Below are 20779 nucleotides of genomic sequence, written 5' to 3'. Positions count from 1 at the left end.
AGTGTAGGCTTACTAAAGCGCCATCTACCGGAAACAATAAGTTACTGAATGACGTTCATGAATGCAAGACTTCAGATCAATAAGGCATTTTCTCACTGGTCCATCAGAGATCTACTGCAATATAAAAACTGGGCATAATACTGCATGTCAAAAAATTGGACATAAAAAAACAAACACATTTGTGTTTGCATATCACATAAGCATAATTAAGGGATCATTTTGTTTTATATATTTGTTAGTTACATATTTTTGTTTTGTATTTCTTCCTCTGTTCTATAAAACAATGACAATAAAGAACCTTAATACATTCCACAAAATTAAAAAGAAATCTGAATAGAGAAACAGGAAAGATTAATTAATATTTTAAATGCTTCAGGCAAAGGAAGAATAACAGACCATTTGCAATGAACATATCAAATTGCTTTATTAACCTGTTTTCAAGTTACATTAATTAAAAACTGTTTTTCTATGTTAATCGTTTAGCTTTATTTCAAACCACATATTATATAAAACAATCATGCATATCCTTGTACAAAATACATTATGTTTCAGTACAAGCACTGTCCTCTCCTAATAACTAGATCTTCCACTAGTCTAAATTATCTTGTGATGATCAACACAACAAAATTCAAGCATGACAAATCCAAGCTTGATTAATCCAAGTAGCGATGTAAATTCAGGTTCTTCAGTTTCCATTCAGAGCTTTTAAACAGATGTCAACCATTGGAATTCCTAATATGCGTTTAACACTTAAAACTCATTGAATCTGTTGTCTTCAATGACGACTGTCCTCCTGGGATACGTCTCAATCTCTACAAAAATATACCGGAATTCATACTTTCCGGTCTCAGGATTCTGTCAGACAGAAGAAGCAGTTTGTTAGATACAGTATTTGTCAACACTATTTTTGCACGAAACTAAAACAATTGTTTGTTGTTTTCATTGAGATGTATTGTACCTCCTTTGATTCTGAATGAACAGTTCCCCGTAATCCTGGTTCAGATCCCTGAACGTAAAATTTCAGCCGCATGTACTTGATTCCATCCTTCATGTACTCTACATGGCTAAAGAAAAAACTTGAAAGCATATGTGAGGTGTAACAAAAGTTATTTATTTATTTATATTAAACATGTTACCTGACTTGTTGCCTTCTGCCACGCCGACTGGTCTCCCCAAAGCCTTTGATAGGCTCTCCAAAAGCTCCGATTACCTTCACATACAGCAAATACCCAATTTACTCATGCGTTTAACATAGTTGGTTTGTTTATCTTCGTAGCTCATAACAAATTAATCACCATTTGCTGACCTCTGGGTGAGTTCTGCACTTCTCAAAAGCTTTTCCATAAATTTTGCTTGGACTTGAAGAGGAAAACAGCTCTTGAAAGACCACATACAGCAGTCCACCTAATAAGGATGACAATCAGATCATTTACTATACTGCTGAACATATAAACATGCATGGAAATGTCAGAGCAGGGGATCTTTAATTGATCTTTGATAACAATGGCATCATCAACTACATGTTTAAGAGAGCCGGATCATGGGCACACGTCTTTGGATAAGTGTTTATTGTTAACTAAAAATTAAGAAAAAAGGTTTTGGTAATAATAAAGCTAAAATAAAATATAAATATTCAATTAAAAACTTACATTTACAAAACGTAAAACGATATATATATATATATATATATACACACACTGTACACACACTTCTGAAAAAAAAATGCCAAGCCCAAATTGGCTCAACACTCCACTTTTAATTGTCTTCACCACAAATTATTGGTCAGGAAAAATGCCAAATTTAAGCAAATGCACTACTTAAAAAGCCATTATTGTCTCAGTAAAACATCAAAGACAGAATTAAATTGGATAATGATGCTCCAGAGCAGTGTCTTTGAAAATCTGGTGAGAAATATAAGAATAAATGCATCTCTACCCTAGTAGAGCATAGAGGAAGAGGAGTCATTATGTCTGTAGCCTTTTTTAGCTGCTCGTATTGGTGAGCTACTTTACTGTGAAATGTAATTTAATGCTTTGGTGTACATGAGTATATTGCAGAATGGCTTCCCACAAATAAAAAGTTGTTATCTAAAGATAAAATGATCAGATATTATTTCCTGCACAAATTGCTATTCCCTCAGGCTCATGTTTTGGCCTAGTCAGAGTCCAGATTTGAACCCTATAATGAATATTTGGTCTCACATTGAGTGGAACAACATTGACTCTTTTTCCTGTAGAAAAAAAAAAAAAACCTGTCTGCAAGTTAACGGGAAGGCTTTTCTGTTCTAACTACAGATTTTGTACAATTCTTACTAATTTCCTGACCAATAATATAAATATTTTGCCATTTTTGGCTCGGTACATTATTTTTGGCCAGGAGTGAGTGTGTGTGTGTGTGTGTGTGTGTGGTACTATGATTGTGGACCATCAAATTGGGTTAGTATCAAATCAAACATGTCACCTGTTACACCGAGTCCAATGAGCACCACAATCAAATAAGTGAAATCTTTGCCGGCTTGTTTAACTGTCGAGGAAAGACACGTAGAATTAGACATGCGCTTACTAACTAACAATAATAAATCATGACACTAAATTCCTTTAAAAAATCATCATGGTTACATAGTTTCACTTCCTGCCAAAATATTACTTTAGTAGACTTATAGCTGCGATCTCTTTAAAAACTAACTTTGTTTTGAGAATCTTTGCTTTAGCCTACTTTTTCTAGTGACTGGTTGGCAATAGCAATTCCTAACAATTACTATAGTATTTTGACGGAAAGGATGGTTATACGGTAATTCTCTGTAATGCACGTACCTTTCTGTCCAGCTGACGGGGTTGGAGGTGTGTATGGACTTCTGGAAACTGACACCTTTTCAGTGTCCTTCTGTCCATCGTTTCTACTACAAAAACGAACTCCTGTATGAAGCGAGCGAGTGTGGTAAAATGTCCAGTTTAACCCAAAGCCTAGATTCGTTTGTGTCTTTAAAGCTAATATCTGTTGTGGTAGTCTAGCATGCACACGTTTTAATATGTGCTGCACACAGTTTGTCGTCCTTCCGATTCTGAAGAAAGAATACATCATGATTCCTTATAGTATAAATGACCGGTCTAAGCAGTTAATCTAAAAGATACACCGTGCATCACTTTAACATGTTTTAATGATGACTTTCGCACGTCTCCTGATCGTTTATTGAAGTAGAATTATAGTCAAGCATTTTAGTCCTTGGCTTCACGCTTTCTGTCTTCATTTTCAAAATAAAAGTACCAATTCACGTGAAGAGGCGTCTCAGAATTTCATCACTGGACACGTTCACGCCATGTCGTAATTATTAGTAGTCCCAAGGCTTGTTCGACTTGAACCGGCGCTGCACAGACCGATCGGTTGATGACATCAAAGTACCGCGAGAGCTATTCAAAAGCATAAGGAGCCGTCTGCTCTCTAATCGCTCTCGCGGTACTTTGATGTCATCAACCGATCGGTCTGTGCAGCGCCGGTTCAAGTCGAACAAGCCTCCAGACTCTAGAGATGACAACATGACGTTATATTCGGAGCTGTTCACGTGGTGAACAAATAAGAACTATCTTACAAGCGGTACGAGCTCTTTTTACAAGTTGAAATCACGTAATTGCGGTAGGCTAAATACGACATGGCGTGAACCTACCTTTTACCTTAGTAGTAAAACAACGGTAAAACAAACAAACACGAAACGTTTAAAACATTTTTTTAAACATTGCATTTAAAAATTCTAGAAACCACACATACAATTACAATAATGTTACAAAAAAAAAAAAATCAGAAACTTTATAGATAAACCTCGATTCAATTAAAGCAAGTGATAGTAGTTCACCCAAAAATGAAAATTATTTCATCATTCACCCTCAAGTTGTTCTACAATATGAATTTCTTTATTCTGTTGAACATAAAGGATATTCTGTTGAACATAAAGGATATATTTTGAAGAATATTGGTAACCAGACCGTTTCTGGTCCCATTGACTTCCACAGCTTGAAAAAATACCATTTAAGTCAACTGGCACCAGAAACTGTAACATTATTCAAAACATCAAAACAGAAGAAATAAATGAATACAGGTTTGGAACAACTTGAGGCTGAGTAAAGGATGACACAAAGTTCATTTTTAGGTGAACTATCCCTTTAAGGGTGATTGGGACAGTTTTTGAATTTCGACCTTGTGCAAGGTTTGCCATAAATTAAAAACATGAGCCCAACACACAATACATTTCTGTAATACTGAAGATGTTGCCTATCCATTTGAACAGTACACACGTTTATATTATAATGAAAGGATGCGTGACATTTTATGTAAACTGAGCCAAAACCCCCTTTTTTGGTAACATTTGGATGATTGGGACAGGCTGCACATATAACTGATTTAGGCTAGTGTAAGCATATTTATTACACAAGTTTGTTCATACTTTGATATAATTTAATATAAAGAAAGATTTCCTTTTTCTGTTTATCATTACTTAGAGTCCATGTTTATTTCTGTTCAACTTAATTTCTCAATGTTTATAAATTCCCATGTAGGCTTATTGAGGTAAGAAGGCTTGAAGTCCTTTGAAAAGTGTGATCAAGTAAAAAAAATAAAATAAAAAAAAAGACCTTATTATGAAAACAAACAAAAGCTTATGTCATTTTCAGGGTCAACTTCCTGTATGATGTATGCCCCGCCCACCAACATGATGTCACACTAATGAGGGCATCCAATTTTGATTATGTGGTCTCACAGCTAGGCTCATCAAAAAAGTTTTTATTTTCACTCAGAGAAAATAAACTGAATAGATAAACTGTCCCATTTGACCTTATGTCCCAAAACCCCTAAAATCACCATTTGTTAGTATCAGAAACGTCAATATTTCATATCTTTTTTAAAATACAAAAACAAGTCTAGACCAAGGTTTATTCAGGTTTTACAATAGGCCTATAATCTGAACATTTGAAAGTTTCTAAAGTATATTGGAAATCCTGAAATACAACTATGGCAACATTATAAAGTTTGGGAAACATTATTTGTCTTAATGGCAAAACTTTAATAATGATGGACATTTCATTTATTTTGGGGGTAAATTAAAGTGAATAAATTAAATAGTTTATTCATGTTCATATTTGTTTTCTTATTTGTAATCAATGTATATGTCACAACTATTTTACCAGAGTTAACACATGCCTCAAACCTCTTTTATAAAAATCTTTTATAAAATCAACTATAAACAGTTGATTCAGTCATAATAAATTCAGTCATTCATAATAAAGTTCCAATGTTTGTCCAAAAGATCACTTTTGTTTCACTTTATTTAAAACAATCTGTCCAGCATCAATCAAACATACTAAATGCGTCGTGTCAAATTAATAGGTTTCTGTTTCTCAAATCGTAAGTAGAAGGGAAATATTCTGACATTTCTTATCAGTAAGCAACTTGATACCAATTTTTTGAAAATCTTGCTCGGCACACTTAGTATATTTTACTGTATGCATAGACATGACCATAACTGACCTTAATGTTGAACATTAAGAGAACAAGTCTTGTGTTTAAACATCTGAGATTCTAGTCAGATACATCTAACTAGGTAATAGTCACAGTAAAATCACTCCGGACCTGGAGGATTACAAACTACCTGTTTATTAGTTGGTTCAAGTATCTTAATATGGTTTGGCAATATTTTAAAGGTCTTGATCTATGCTTTCTGAAAAGTAAAAAGGTTATGCACCTATACTCAGGACATTACAGTTTGTATTGAAAAATAATCTGAACATTACACTCATCAAATCAGAGGAAACAAAAACATGTCGGATTCATATTCCACTGAATGTAAAATGTACATCAGTTTGTAGATTCTGTTTCAGTCTAGTGTCTGAAAAATTGTTTTTAGTCCCCAAGAGCTTCACAGTATCAGCTTTAGAACACAAGTCGGTGCTAAAATATTCTCCAACATATTCTAAAAAATGACAAAAAAGCAAACTTGTCACTATGTTGCACCCCTTCAAGTTCTTAGAGGCTGCTTCCACAAGTCAGTAAAGAGAAGTAGGATATGATGTAATAGCCTGTAAAGAAATTAACATACTATTAAACTTCAGATCATTAACATTCATGTTTAATAGAATATGTACACCACCGTAGATTGGGGTCGGTAATATTTTTCAGTATTTTTGAAAAAAGTATCTCATGCGCACCAAGGCTGCATTTATTTGATCAAAAATACAATAAAAACAGTAATTACAATTTAAAAGAACACTTTTCAATACTATTTTTTCCTGTGATGGCAGGCTGTATTTTCAGCATCATTACTCCAGTGTTCAGTGTCACATGATCATTCTAATATGTTGATGTGGTGCTCAAAAACAGTTGAAACAGTTGCTTAATATTTTTTGTTGATTTTTTGATTGAAAGAAAGCGCAACCCGCGTTTATTTGAAATAGGAATATTTTGTAACATAAATGTCTTTACTGTCACTTTTGATCAATTCAATGCATCCCAAGTATATAAAATTGTCACAGAAAATCCATCAACTGAAATATGACTTTGTCATGTTGCATTTAAAGTGCATTATAGTGAGGCTGCAAGCCTATTGAATTGTACACAATGTAAAAACACTTTTTATGCCACACATAAAATGCCATTTAAAACAAATAAACACAAAACACGAAAGTATACTGTAACATCAAAACTTATAGAAGTAAAAAGTTGAAACAAACCTTTGTGCCTTCCACTTCAGATGACATATTGTCTACATATAAGAAAGTGGAAATTCATCCATAATGTAAATTCATTCATTCCTCAATAGCATTTTCCTTTATATAGTTTAAATTCTAAAACAAAAATGTAATGACAATGAACAGACAGACGGAAACACTGACAATTCATTTTAAGTAGTGTGATGACTAAAAATCTAGCTTGAAAAATCAGGGACATTTACCACACTGTATTTGTGTGTTTGTGTGTGTGTGTGTGTGTGTGTGTGTGTGTGTGTGTGTGTGTGTGTGTGTGTGTGTGTGTGTGTGTGTGTGTGTGTGTGTGAAAGAGAGAGAGAAAGAAAGAGAAAGAGAATGAGATGATTTGAGGTATTGCATTTGGGGTTTTAATGCTCTTTTCATCTCACATCTGATATTCACTGCAGGTTAATGGATCACATAAACAAAAGTATGAAAAATAAACTTAAAAGATTTATAATTACTAATGTCATTATTTATAATAATTTTATTGTTTATCAAGTTTATTGTTCTTTGAAAGAGCTTGTATTGATAATTCGGCTTCTACAAAAGTTTGAACACAGTTAACATACAAAGTTTGTGTGCTACTAAAATGTAGCAAATGCTAACTTACTGTCATCCTTCATTTGCCCTATAAACATCAGCAACTGAAAGTGTTTACAGTATTTAAAAATGATTTACGTAAATGAAAGATCCCATATTGAATCATACTGTAGATCTTATAAATCTGATGATTTTAGCATGCAGTTAGTAAGTATAACAGTAAACTACGGGGGAGGGGAAGGGTATAGTGTCATTCCATTTGCTTTAATATAATATATTTTGTAATTAAACCTATCAACAATAAATTAGTCGTGGGTTTGATGCTGTACCTAAATGCACAGTCACTCACTTAAAAATGATAAAGGAAATAATCATGCAAATCTTAACATTAAAGTGTCTCTGAAGATTCAGACAATTATGTGGATAGAAAGTGTTTGCTAAAAGTCAATACCCAATGTCTTAAAAGCATTTTAACAAATATAAAGCCGTTTGGTGGCAAAACATGACAATAAAATGCATGCACTACAACAGTCCTGAAAGCACTGATTCACATTTATTTATGTAAATGAACAAACTTTTATGTAATGTTCTGCAATCCTAAATAAGTAACCTTAAAAAAACGGTTATGCGACTAAATTAGGAGCACATGTTAAAGCGATTTCAACACAGTCACTTCCTTTGTTACTGAATCCATGTCCTCCTTTACTTCTGCAGGTTGTTTTGATAAATTTGTCTTTAAAATGTCCATGTTATTATCATGCTGGTGTATATCTCCGGTCCACATTTTCATATTTCATTGAAGCCCGTTCGTACTGATCCAGGATTGCACTATTTTCAAGAAGTCTACACGATGGAGACAATGCATGATGGAAGATGAGAAAAACACAGCATTGCACATTACACAGTACGACACACACAAAATAATTTGCAAAGCACAAACAGCAAAATCACTATTAATATGAAGAAATTTTGCTTTTTGTTGATCATCAAGACTGTCAAAAACTTCATGTATTTAACACATTTAAGTATATCACATTATAAGTAAAATGCATTTATTGGTAAAAGAATGTTTTGAAAGTGTACACAAATGTGTGTTTCTTTAATTTAAAGCTATCATAAATTAAAGACATTTTTTAAATGGATTTCTCCAATTACCCTCATGGTTGTTTCAAACTTCATTTCTTCTGTGTAATACAAAAAGGTGAGTTTTTTTTTTTACTTAAAAAAAATGTATTGGAATAAAGCTGGTTTATTGTTTCCTGATATTTCCCAAAGAAGTGTAATTTTGAGTCTGATTTGATTATAGAACTGCTTGCAAATAGATTCATCCTTTATTTTTTATTTTTTTATCAACCGCTTGCTTACACCAACTAACAGAAATAAATGTTTCAGTACTAAAATTAAATAACTTGAATAATTAAAGCTATATAGAAATATTTAAAAATAATAATAAAAAATAACAAAACCATAACAAAATTATTAATGAACTAAAATTAAAATTAAAACTAAACAATGTAAAATAAAAGCTAATTCAAAATAATATACTATAATAGGTAAAACTTTAAGTCTAATTTGTTAACATTAGTTAATGCAGTAACTAAGAATGAGCAATTTATTTGTACAGCATTAATGTTAGTTAAAAAAATCATGCACAGTTCACAGTGCATTTACCACATGTTTCCCATGTGCAAAGTATGTTTCACATGTGTTTTTGCACGTGCAAAATTCATGTTGTTATTAGTTCATGTTACATAGTATATAAATAATATATAAATTATACTAAATTAATACTGGTAAATTATACATTATTTGCAATTATACATTATATACATTTTTTAAAACTCACCTTTGTGTGTTTCACTATAAAAAAGTAAGTGTGTGTAAATAATGACATGGTTTTTGTTTGTTTTTAATTTCATTTAAAGTTATTTTTTCCTATTTTTGTTCACAAACTGCAATTTCCTTTCAGTGGGGTTGAATAATGGCAAAAAGTGTATGCAAGACAAGCATGGGCGACCCTCAACAAAGTGATGTGCTTCAGCTGACCCATACTTTTTGACACATTGTCAGGAGTACTTGAATTTGCCAAAACAAATAAAAGAAAGAAAACATGACAAGCAACATATAAAAGGACCTCACCAATAAGCAAGATGGTCATATGTCCTATGATGACCATCTTAATGGCAATGATGAAGGGTTTTGACAAAACACAAAAAAATAGTACAAGACCCCCCCCCCCACACACGCAAAAAAAAAAACAGACACTGACTCACAGACACTGACTAGACAAACATTTAAATACATAAAATTGAGTGTGTTTAAAGAGTCTTACCTTCAGATTGTCTGTTACACCCTAGTTGTGTTGTACTCAGATTCATGTTTGTTTAGAGACCCAATGAGGCAGAACCTGGAATATCATTGCTTGATTGTTTAATATCATGGTATTTTTTGCATAAGGAATTATAATGCACATTTCATTTGTTTGGGGTATAGTTCTTAAAACTGTTTCATAAGCCCTGCCATTTTCACTTAGTCAAGAATACACACTGCTGTTTGGGGTCGTAAATATTTTTTTTGGACTGTTTTTGAAAGAAGTCTCTTATGCTCACCAAGGCTGCATTTATTTGATCAAAAATATAGTAAAAACATTATTATTTTGAAATATTATTACAACTTATAATAGTCGTTTTTTCTATTTTAATATATTTTAAAATGCAATTTATTCCTGTGATGGCAAAACTGAATTTTCAGCAACCATAACTCCAGTCTTCAGTGTCACATGCATGCCAGCAGAGTATATATAGGTGCCTAGAAAAAACTTTATCAGCCTAATTTTTCAAAAAGTATGGCAACATGATGCAGTGTCTCATTCCCCTTCTCAGGGAACCATGGTTACAATCGTAACCTGAGACATTCCCTTCCAAAGTGGAACTCTACACATGCACAATGGAGTTCACACTATAGGAACGAAATACCCACTATACCATACTGCCCAAATGCCTGCTCACTGTGCAATTAAATCCTCAGCGAACTAAGCCTTAGCCAAAGATTGCCATTTAGCGCACCTAGTGACCCAACTTACAGCCTGAGGCAATATCCACAGCTCAATATCACCCATATTATATGATCTATGCCGGGGTAGAACTGACTAGGTAGATCACAGCCTCACTGTGTCTGCAACCAAAGAGGAGGGGGAGACTAAAGAACTGCCATCTGGACCCTCAGCCATAGTTCCAGAGGGACCACCTCCTCCCAGAAAAAAATGATTAAGGAGCCTATCCATTCCAAAGGACCAGTAGAGGCCTCAGGAGAGAACACTATTCTCTTAGCTTCCTGCTCTACCCCAGAAACATGGCAATGTTCCTCAGGGAGATTTCTAGTGAAAGAGCATCGGGATGGAGCATCACATCCAGCTCCACCCCCTTACTCTCTATCACCGATCATTACAGATGCGTGACTGCCCAACCTCTTACAGCAATTTACAGTAGCGTCTGGAATACTGTCTGTATTCCAGAGCGGCTCTCTCGCACTGTATGACGTGACAGACAACTAGTTGTCCAGTCTGGTTCCATTCATACAGCGCAGGTTTTCCAGAAATCCTGAAAATTAACTCTGTGTGAACGTAACCATATTAAGGACTCAAATACAGGACAGACAACCGTATTCTTTTGCTGTGTGAACGCAGCACTAGAGAACTAGTTGACTGAAAGTCGTCCGAATATTACCTCTCCAGTGAAGCCAGTGAGAGAGTGGAGCGCATTCCTACAGTTCCATCAAACGACAGAGAGCGGGCTGCAAGCTGCGACAGAGTCTTTCCCAAAACTCCTTGCGAACCGAAAACATGCCAACATAGTCCCCTGCTATGTCCCCACTTATAACCTCCAGGTATAGACTGAAGGGGCATTAAATGAAGGAGTGAGATGCAGAAGTGGAATTCTCCTTACTGCCCTTCCATATATGGGAATGGCTTTGATGGCAAGGCTGGAGCCTTCCATGAGGACGGCGCATCGGGGACAAGATGATTTTGTGCAGGACAAGGACAAGCAACTCCTCAACCTGGGGCATCCCAGCAATCTTTGTTCGTGGAGCCCCTTAACGTTGGCATAATTGTTCATTACGAGCCAAAAACAGCTTCCCCCAAGATCTCGCTACCTCAGTGTGGAGATTGGGGAGGAAATGAAGGCTTACTGGAGCGGGATGCTTATGACCCACAAGGAATCGCTCATCCAGCCTTCTTGGGGCAGATTTCTTTCTCTCCACAGATCAATCTAATTTGAACTTGGCCGTGGAGCATGTCATTATGTCGACCAGCTCCTCGTGTATGGGGATGTGGGCGGAGACAGACTCACTTAAAACATCCACCTCAACTCCCATTACATCTAGTTCCTCAGATCTAAATCAGGCCAATATCATGCTCTCCACCAGATCGGAAGAAGGCGCCGGGTGGGCTTCCGGATCTGGCCTGAGAGCTAAAGAGCTAGGAGACAAAGAAGCTGATGACATTCTTTCTAGGCGCCCTTATAACGTAACCCTGTAATGTCACCTGGCTAAGCTATCCAATCTAAATTGTTGTGTAACACACATGCTTCAGACACCGGCTCACATAGCATCAACTCCATGACACAGATCTTAGAGTTCCACTGCGAAAGGGAAGTTTGTTAAAACAGAAACCCTTTTGATAATTTCACATATATTCTCCCTGAAAACGAACCTAAAAAAGGCTGTTTATTTCTCAGTTCCATCTTAATGTAGCATGTCTTTAGCTGAACATTAACATTTAGAAGTGTCAACCTTTCCCTTACTGCAGGCATTTACTTAATGCATAATGCATCTTATGCATTTCTACTGCTTTCACAAACTCAGCTCTGACTGTGATGCTGTCTCAGTGACAAAAAAGAGAATATCAAATTTAAAAAAAAAGAAGAAAAAGAAAAAGATAAGATAGCTTAAACAAACAAACAATGAAAAGCTGATTAGAGGAGCTAAAGAGGAATTAAAATGAAAGTGGGAGTAAGTCCTTCCAAAAGCATTATGATGAATTTGTATCATCAAAAATCAATGGATACTGACCGCTGCACTGCTTTCTCGTGTCTGGACAGCCTGTGGCTAGTGGTGGGCACTTCCTCCAGGTCATCATCTAGGTCACAGGCATCTGCGGCATCTTGTGAGTAGGTGTGTCTCATTACCAGAATGTTTCTGCGGTTGGTTTGGGGAGGAAGCGGCCGCATGGGTTGTGGTGGGAGGTCCGTCAGGATGGCCGCCGCTGCCTCACGGGCGCTTAGGTTGGTGCGGCTGCCCTTGTTGCTGGACAAATGCGTGGAACCGCAGTGATGTTCGTGGACACAGCGCGAGGAGGCGCTCCGCAGGTTGTGGTAGCTCTCAAAGTCCTCGGCCAGCTCGGCCAGGTCCGCGGATGTGGCCGCCGCGCTGCGGAGAGTGCACAGTTCATAATGGGGTGGCTCCTGGAACACCTCTTGGAACATGGTGGGGTCAAAGTCTTCCCGCCTCAGGATGTACTTTTTCCGTGGCTGCTTGATTTGAACGATCACCGATATGACAAGTAGGATCAGTACGATGCAGCACGTCACGCCAATGATGGTGCCGTTGGTGTTATTGAGGTTGTCCAGGATGTTGGCTTTCCTCTTTTCTGCAAAACACAACAAGAAGCATAATAAATAATTACTGCAGGCATGCAATGTCACCGGGGGTTACCTTCTGCTGAAACAGTTGTATCGAAGAGATTACAAACAGCACACAGAAGTAGTAAATCATTCTAATGGGAAAGCGTTGACATTTATGAAGCACAGTGAGCATATAACATCTGCGCTGGCTTTGGTTCAGAGGAGAGAAGCATTTGCATTCAGATGTGCAGACAAACCACAAACTAAGGCATTATGATATATTTATAATGTCATTGTACCAAAACACTTTTTGTACAATTTTGATATTAATTATTTTTTAATATTTATTGTAGCATTTTTTGTTTACTTTCTATACTTTTTGATTTTACTATTCATCTTGGTCTGGGGAAAATAATAAGCATTGTATTATAAAGTTGATTTAAATGATATGATATTTAATAAATAACATGTTCTTTCCATTAAATTTCCAATTTTTTTTTAAAAAGTTACAATTTTGTAATATTTTATTTTGTATTATTTTGAATTTTTCTTTTTATTACTGTTTAAAACTAATGCTAAATACAATAATTGTGATTAATATGTTGATTTACAATTGAACTTTAGACAGCAAACCGAAACAAGTCTACTTTGGTAAATGTCTTTAGTAAATGTTAAACAAATGTAATTAATAACAATGTTCAATTAATAATAAGATAACAAGGAGAACCCTAAAAAATACACTTTGTGAAGTCTTTAAAAAAAAAAACTTCGGTGGACCCCCAATATGAATATTATTCAACTAACTTGAGAATGTATTACATCAAATAAATACTAAATTTAATTGGTAATAACTGATAATTTGTGTTTGATGTCAAAGATGTTTTAGGCAAAATGTCAAAGTTTTAGGCCTTTTTTAAAACAATTTCTCCATCTGCCCCTAGTATTGTGGAAAACAAGCTGAGCTAAAACAATCCTCTATGGAGGATCCCAGCAGCATTATCAGTCAATTTAGCTTGGAAAGCTTATGTGAAATATAAGCACGTTATAGCTGAACTGCACTTATTCAAATCCAGCCAGAGTCACAGTCATTCACATATACAAATGAATTTCTAGTGGCCTGCTCATTTTCCCCAGAAGCAGCATTACAGTGCAAAATCAATCAATGAATCTGAGTGCCGAATTTTAAAGGCTTTATAACAAGGTCTTTTTTTAACAGTTGTGGATTTGTGAAGATATATTTGACTAGCAATAAAACGGGGACAAATTTTAAGACAATTCTTCTCCTCAAGTATTGATCATCATTTAGAGAAAAATGAGGGCGAGATATGCACTCACAAACCAAGATTTGAGAGGATATTAAAAAAAGTACAATTTACCTTTGCAGTGGTTCTCGTCCCAAGGGTAGACGCAGTTCTGGACTCCGTTGCACACCAGCGTGTTGTTGATACACATGTTACTGTGGCAAAAGAAAGTATCTGCCTCACAGGGAGCTGATGAGAGGGAAAAATGGATAATGCTAATGTCATTTTACACTTCATTTCTTCATTTATAAGACGCTGTCTATAATCTTATCCCCTGAACACAATTAATCTCACAAATCACACTGGATGTCTATCTGACTGTGTCTGTGTATCAATACAGTTCAAATTTAGAAACCCATTACTCAAACCAGCCAAATCAAATTCTGTTGCCTTCTGCTATGCATGAATTTTAATACAGCTCTTCAAATATGCATGGAAACAAGTCCATGTCTGTAGAAGCTCCACAGATATTTTGTAATATTTCTATTAATATTATTCTGGTTTTACCTCAAGAAAGAGTCGATATATGCATATACAGCGAATAAAATTCTATTTAAATTAGGCAGACTATAAAAATTTATTCAATAATTTCACAAGTTTCTACTTGCCAAGATGTGGTGATGATAACTGAAGCAGACACAAACTGCAAGTACTTTAATATTCCCAAAAGCACTAATATCATTCAAGATCAAAGACGATTAATCCAATATTTGTGTGAAAAATCTATTAGGGAGAGTGTTCAAGCAGTCTCCATTTGAGCTGAAAAGAATAATGAATGTCTCAGCTGAAATTATAAAATGATAAATGAGAAAGTACGCATGAAGACAACCTCTCATAACATTTACAACATCACTATTTGAAGGCTCAGTTAAAGCCAAGGTGACTTGCAGAAGAGGCGGGGCTTCAGTCTCAATCACCTTGCGTGCAACACGCCCACCAATGTGTGGCCAGTTCCCACATACCTCACTTGACATTTTGCAGTCTGCAGAGGACATAGATCACCTAGTTCGTGAAAAACCTAAAATAGCAGTTTCAAGGTTGACTGAATGTACCTTGAGGATTTATTAATGACAGTACTCGAGCTGTTCCCAGGTGAGAAATAACAGCGTAAATTAGGATGACTCATCATTCCAGAAGTGCCATCCTCACAGACTCTCGCCTTCGCGTTTTGATACAGTTCCACTTCCACCACAAGATGGCGCTCCTAAATAAGGCACTGAAAGAGACTGGACTTCCTTTTTCGGTTGGGACCCCATTGACTTCCATAGTATAGGAAAAAAACACTATGGAAGTCAATGGGGTCCCATCCACTGTTTGGTAACCGATATTCTTCCAAATATCTTATTTTGTGTTAAGCAGAAAGAAATTAATACAGGTTTGAAACAACTTGAGGGTGAGTAAATGATGACAGAATTTTCATTTTTGGGTGAACTATCCCTTTAAAAGGTGCTTCAACCTCCATAGAAATTATTTTCCAGAGACCTTACAATAAAAGTGAGAACGATTTTATTGAACGATATAAATATATATATATATATATATATATATATATATATATATATATATATATATATATATATATATATATATTGAAGTTCTAAATAAAACAAAGATTATTGAAGTATGTTTTAGAAGAAAAATACTTTTTCCGTATTGCAACTTCAATATGCCATGTTCAGTTCAATGTTACTTGTCGTTTCTTAATTACTTGTGAAATTTTCTACCAATTTCTGAGTGAATCCAACATAATTTATCATTCATCCAGTGTGTTATCAGATTGAAAGGTTCTCAAAAATGTTGAATTAGTCATACATGCAGGAATCTGGTAGTAAAAGAAGTTGAAACCGTCACTCATCTAAAAACATACTTTGCTTCTTTAGTAGAGCAAACACATTATTTAAAGGTATGCTGGGCAAGACTCTTTTCAGTGGATGGTGGATTCCCCCGTTCAGCTGCTGAGGCTAGCAAACCAGAGGGAGAAAGCGAGTGCATAAGTAAGTGCCTGGACAAGTTATGCAGGGGTGTTACCCGGGCAACCGCACGTCCTGTGTTCATTCACTGGATAGGGCTGCACAAAAGACACTGGGCTCCTACACAAATCCACCAATCGCCATTCACCAAGACTGACGCAGATGCACAGCTGCATCTTTCTATCTCAGAAAGAGCACTATGTGTTTTCTGCAGCCTCAAGGGCCTCAGAACCAAAACCACAGACTCATTCCCTAAACCATTCTCCTCCCGCATGCTTCAGGATATCCGCCTCTCTCTTTAAACGCACACTAATGTCCATTAAAGCCCCGCAATCAATCAAGAAGTGTAAGCTGTGTGCGGCTATGCTGCTGTCTGGTACTCTGCACAAAATTGCTCATTTACTATTTTCAGCGCCAGGGGTTTTTCAACCTGTTGATGCCAAGGAAGGACCCGCAAATATTACGATCCCCTTGCAACTTTGCTAAAATATAAAGAAGGCTATATATTTTTCATGTATTAAAAAGGAACTTTTATATTGTGTGACAAAGAAATATTGTGATAGTTAAAAGAAAACATTACAATATATATATATTTGAATGCATGTAAAGATATTTATTGTATTTTATTAAAATAAACATTTTAATAAAATCTAAAAAGTTATTGTTCTTACTGTTAAAAAATAAAGGCTGTAAATAGAATAAAATTATCATATATATATATATATATATATATATATATATATATATATATATATATATATATATATATATACACACACACAAACTTTTATGTTTTTATGATTAATCAATTTGACAGCACTAATTATTCACGCACGCACGCACGCACGGAAGCACGCACGCACGCACGCACACACACAATATATATATATTTATATATAATATATATATATAAAATTTACTACAATATTTGTGGATGGCCAGAACCCCATGCAGCCCAATATGTATACCAATATGTATAATTTTGGCTTGTTTTGGGCTTTACATTCCTCTATGCATTGAATTACAGTGTCACTGAATGCACATCAGTTGACCTCTAAATCGTAGTACATTTTGAGTACAAAAAAACTGAACTATGGTAATAGCAGTACAAAATGAAATACACCAACTACAAAATGAAAAGCAGTATGTATTTTTAGTGCTGGGAAAGTTACACAAATTTCATAATTTTATTCTTTTTAGCATTTGTTTATATACGTATATATTATACTATATCATATATACAATTATACTGCTAAAGAATATATACACTGCTTTTTCTATGCACAATGAGGATGGTTGCATCATTTCCCTTTAATCTTTTACGCATCAGCATCGTCGCTGTGTGCTTAGGCTGGGGTCGTTTTTAGGGACCACTGGGACAAGACAAATGGCGATGGGGCGTCACAGGAACGGTGTTGAGACCATTACAAAGGAAGCCGTTTGATGCCGGCAGTGTGCACTAATGATGAGTGTGCTACCAGCTAAACATTAAACTCACATTTTATCACCCTATATTCACTTTCTCTCTCTCAGCACTTCATCTCATAGCCAGATACTCAATCTTTATCGCTCCTCTTCTGTCCCTCCTTTCCCACAATGCTTCATCTTCTTTTAGAGTACCCATCCTTCAAGTTCCTCCTTTTCTCTCTCTCTCTCCTCCCCCATTACACTTTATAGTTTCTGATGCTGCTAGCGCTGCCACCCAGAGAGATGTGACTAACTGCTCAGGACCACCGATTCACAGACGCACGAGTGGCGGGGGCAGAACCCATGTTTCCTATAAAACGCTCTGTCCCAGCAGGAACAGCTTATCCCTTAAATGAATAATCCTGTTATTCTGTGCATCTGTGGTCTCCCCTGTAGCCGGTGGTTTTATAAAGGCTACTTAGCAGAGGGAACAAGGGAAGTGATCGTTATATTCAGCATGGGAAGGTATCAGGTATGCAACCGATTTTATAGGGCTACAGTGTAATGTAATGTAGTATTCAAATAACAAATAGTTTATGTGCCTCATTTCGAAAGAGAATGTATTACACCTTGTGTCCTTGCTTCATTAGAAAATACTGTCTGTGTGAGTTAAAGGGATAGATACAAACTCTGTCATCATTTACTTACCATCATGTAATTCCAAAACCTGTATGAATTTCTGTCTTCTGTGGAACATAAAACAAGATAATTTGAGAAGTGTTCTTTGTGCTTACAATAGAAGTCAATGGTAACCAAAATGGTTTGGTTTCCAACATTCTTCAAAATATCTTCTTTTGTGTTCTGCTGCAGAAAGACAGTCTTACAGGTTCGGAATAACATGATGGCGAGTAAATGATGAGAGAATTTTTATTTTTAGGTGAACTATCCCTTTCAACTACAATTTTTGTTGATGAACAACATGGCTGTGGGGGTCCACCATCTTCTAACCAGCAAAAAGTATACCAGCACCAGTATAAACACCAGTATAAACCAGTTTGCTGGTATGTTCAGCAAGTTATGAGAGATTTATTGTGTGTTTGTGGCTCAAATCTCTGGCAGGACATGACCAGCTAAATAAATGACCTGTGTTTCTTTAATGGACACATGGATGAGCTGTTTTCATTTCGTTTTCAAGTCCTGCTCGGTTTAGCGTTCTGTCAGGTATGAATGTGCTGGTAAAAATGAGAGTGGGAGAGCATTTTTGCTTTGTTAGTGTTAGATGTCAGTGCTTGTCAAATTTTGTACAAACATGTACACAAGGGTGTAAAACTCATCCTGTGAGGCGAGATGGGTTTCATGAAAATTGTCAAGAAATGTCAAGGTCTTATTTCAACCCAAAACCAAAGGGAATATACAGTATATATATACACAGAATATTAGGGGTTGAACGACTTCAGATTCGACGTCGACTTGTCACTGATGATGTCATTAATGAACAAATAAGCTTAAACCTCGAGCTGGGACTCGAACACTAGTCGCCTTGTGCACAACTATAGCATATGACACAGCGCTGCCCACAAGGCTATTGCTCCTAAAGAACAGCTTATTTTTATTAGTTATTTTGTCTTTGGGTGGTTGTGTAATGATGTGGCTAAAGCAGATGCTGAAGCAGGATCCAAGTGGAGGGGTTTTTAATTAAATACACTCAAACTTCACAAATGCTGAAAAAGACTCGGGCACAGGACAATCAGCGGACAACATTACCACATCAAGAACTCACCAAGACTGAACTAGACACAGGGCTTAAATACAAAGGCAAACAAGACAACAAGGGGGCGTGGTTAATCAGAGACACCTGGGGAGACTAGACATAACCTATACAAAGACTTATATCACAACATTTTGTATTTCTCACAGATTTCTGCTCAACAGATTTTCCTTTCACGATAATATAAAACTCTCCTCATATTAGTTATTATATTACATATAAGTTACAGTTACAGAAAAATAAAATAAAGCATATTTCGTTACCTTTTGGAGCTTGGAAGAGTTCAGTTTGAGAAGATGATTCATACCATCATCACTGTCCTCGTCAGAGCTCATTTCCCAGTACATTCAGCATCTGGTTCATATTTGCCATCTCAAAAGTATTCTCAAAACTATAATTTTCAACATCTCCAAAATCAGTATTTTGATCACTGACAGCTTCTTCACCAGATCCACCATCAAGTGACAGTAACACTTATATTTGATTGCGTTCAGTACTTGCTCTGCAGTAAATCGCTGAACCATTTCAAGTTTTGCTGAATATACTTCCTATTCTTTTATTTTTTATGCCTGCAGTAACTGAGTGAAACGTCACTTCATCATTGTGTATCAGACATTGCCATCTTGTGGAATAAAGGTGAACTGCACTTATTCAGTCATCAAAGATTCAATTATTGTTGTGCAGAAAAAATGTACTTACACTGCTACACACATCGGGTCGTTAGCGACCCTATTCGTTTTTTTGTTTGTTTTTTTTTACAAAAAAAATGAAAGGGAAAACAGGCATTCTTTTAAAATTGAATTTTTTTGTGTTATATTGTTTATAATGAATTGATTGAGGAATACTAATGTTGCGAGACATCAGAAACAGAGAGATCCATGTGCAGTTCTGTAGTGATTTTATTAATAGTGCAAAGCAGATAGAGTTAGGGAACAGCAGGCCAGAATATTGTGTATCATAGAACAGGCAATGGTCGGTGCTGGCAGCGAGCAGGCGAGGACCGGGGGTACAGGCAAAGGGTCGAGACAGGCAGCGGGCAGATCGGTATCAGAAATCCAGGCAAGGTCTAAGTGGGCTGGCGGCAAACTGGAGGAGTCAAAGAACAGAAACAGGGTCAAACCGGAGAGACAGATTATAGGAGATGAGCGCTCAGAAATGATCACAAAGGTAAAGCAAAACTTCGTGAGGAACGAAGTGAGAAAGAGGGCTATAAAGCCCAGAAGATGGGGAACAGCTGGGGACGGTGATTAGCGTAAGACCAGCTGAGGGAGATGAATGTAATGAACGGGATTAATATTCAGATGAGGGTGTCCTCTGGTGACTAGAGAGGGAACTTCCAGAGTTTGGGATTGTGACAGAGCCCCCTCCCTGCGAACGACTCCTGGCGTGAGAGGTTTGGTGCCGTCGAGGTCGTCCACGTGGACGAGGAGTGGGTTTGTTT

At 36.2% G+C, this 20779-nt stretch overlaps 2 protein-coding genes across 3 annotated transcripts in view; both read right to left on the bottom strand.

Annotated features, from left to right (window-relative positions):
- Positions 1-398: 398 nt before the first annotated feature.
- Positions 399-3389, bottom strand: timm21 (translocase of inner mitochondrial membrane 21). The gene is made up of 6 exons (XM_077244496.1): positions 2814-3389; positions 2461-2523; positions 1307-1404; positions 1137-1210; positions 959-1064; positions 399-855 (listed from the first exon to the last, which is right to left on the bottom strand). The coding sequence occupies exons 1-6, from the start codon at positions 3079-3081 to the stop codon at positions 751-753; spliced, it is 714 nt and encodes a 237-aa protein (XP_077100611.1). The 5' UTR covers positions 3082-3389; the 3' UTR covers positions 399-750.
- A 1363-nt stretch (positions 3390-4752) lies between these two features.
- neto1l (neuropilin (NRP) and tolloid (TLL)-like 1, like) overlaps positions 4753-20779 on the bottom strand; it is a 136481-nt gene continuing 120454 nt past the window's right edge. The window contains exons 8-12 of one of the 2 annotated variants that reach the window (XM_077244516.1): positions 14269-14382; positions 12342-12918; positions 9604-9678; positions 6714-6745; positions 4753-6062 (exon numbers count right to left, since the gene is read on the bottom strand). In XM_077244516.1, coding sequence (XP_077100631.1) covers positions 9618-9678; positions 12342-12918; positions 14269-14382 — 752 coding nt within the window. In that variant the 3' untranslated portion in view covers positions 4753-6062; positions 6714-6745; positions 9604-9617. The remainder of the gene's footprint in view (positions 6063-6713; positions 6746-9603; positions 9679-12341; positions 12919-14268; positions 14383-20779) is intronic. The other variant, XM_077244517.1, reaches the window with a different exon arrangement.

Source organism: Siphateles boraxobius, unplaced genomic scaffold (genome assembly GCF_051911475.1).
Source record: "Siphateles boraxobius isolate OS27281-9 unplaced genomic scaffold, OSU_SipBor_1 26, whole genome shotgun sequence".
Taxonomy (NCBI): domain Eukaryota; kingdom Metazoa; phylum Chordata; class Actinopteri; order Cypriniformes; family Leuciscidae; genus Siphateles; species Siphateles boraxobius.
Note: the sequence above shows the minus strand (reverse complement) of the source record. Positions and strands in the feature narration are given on the sequence as shown.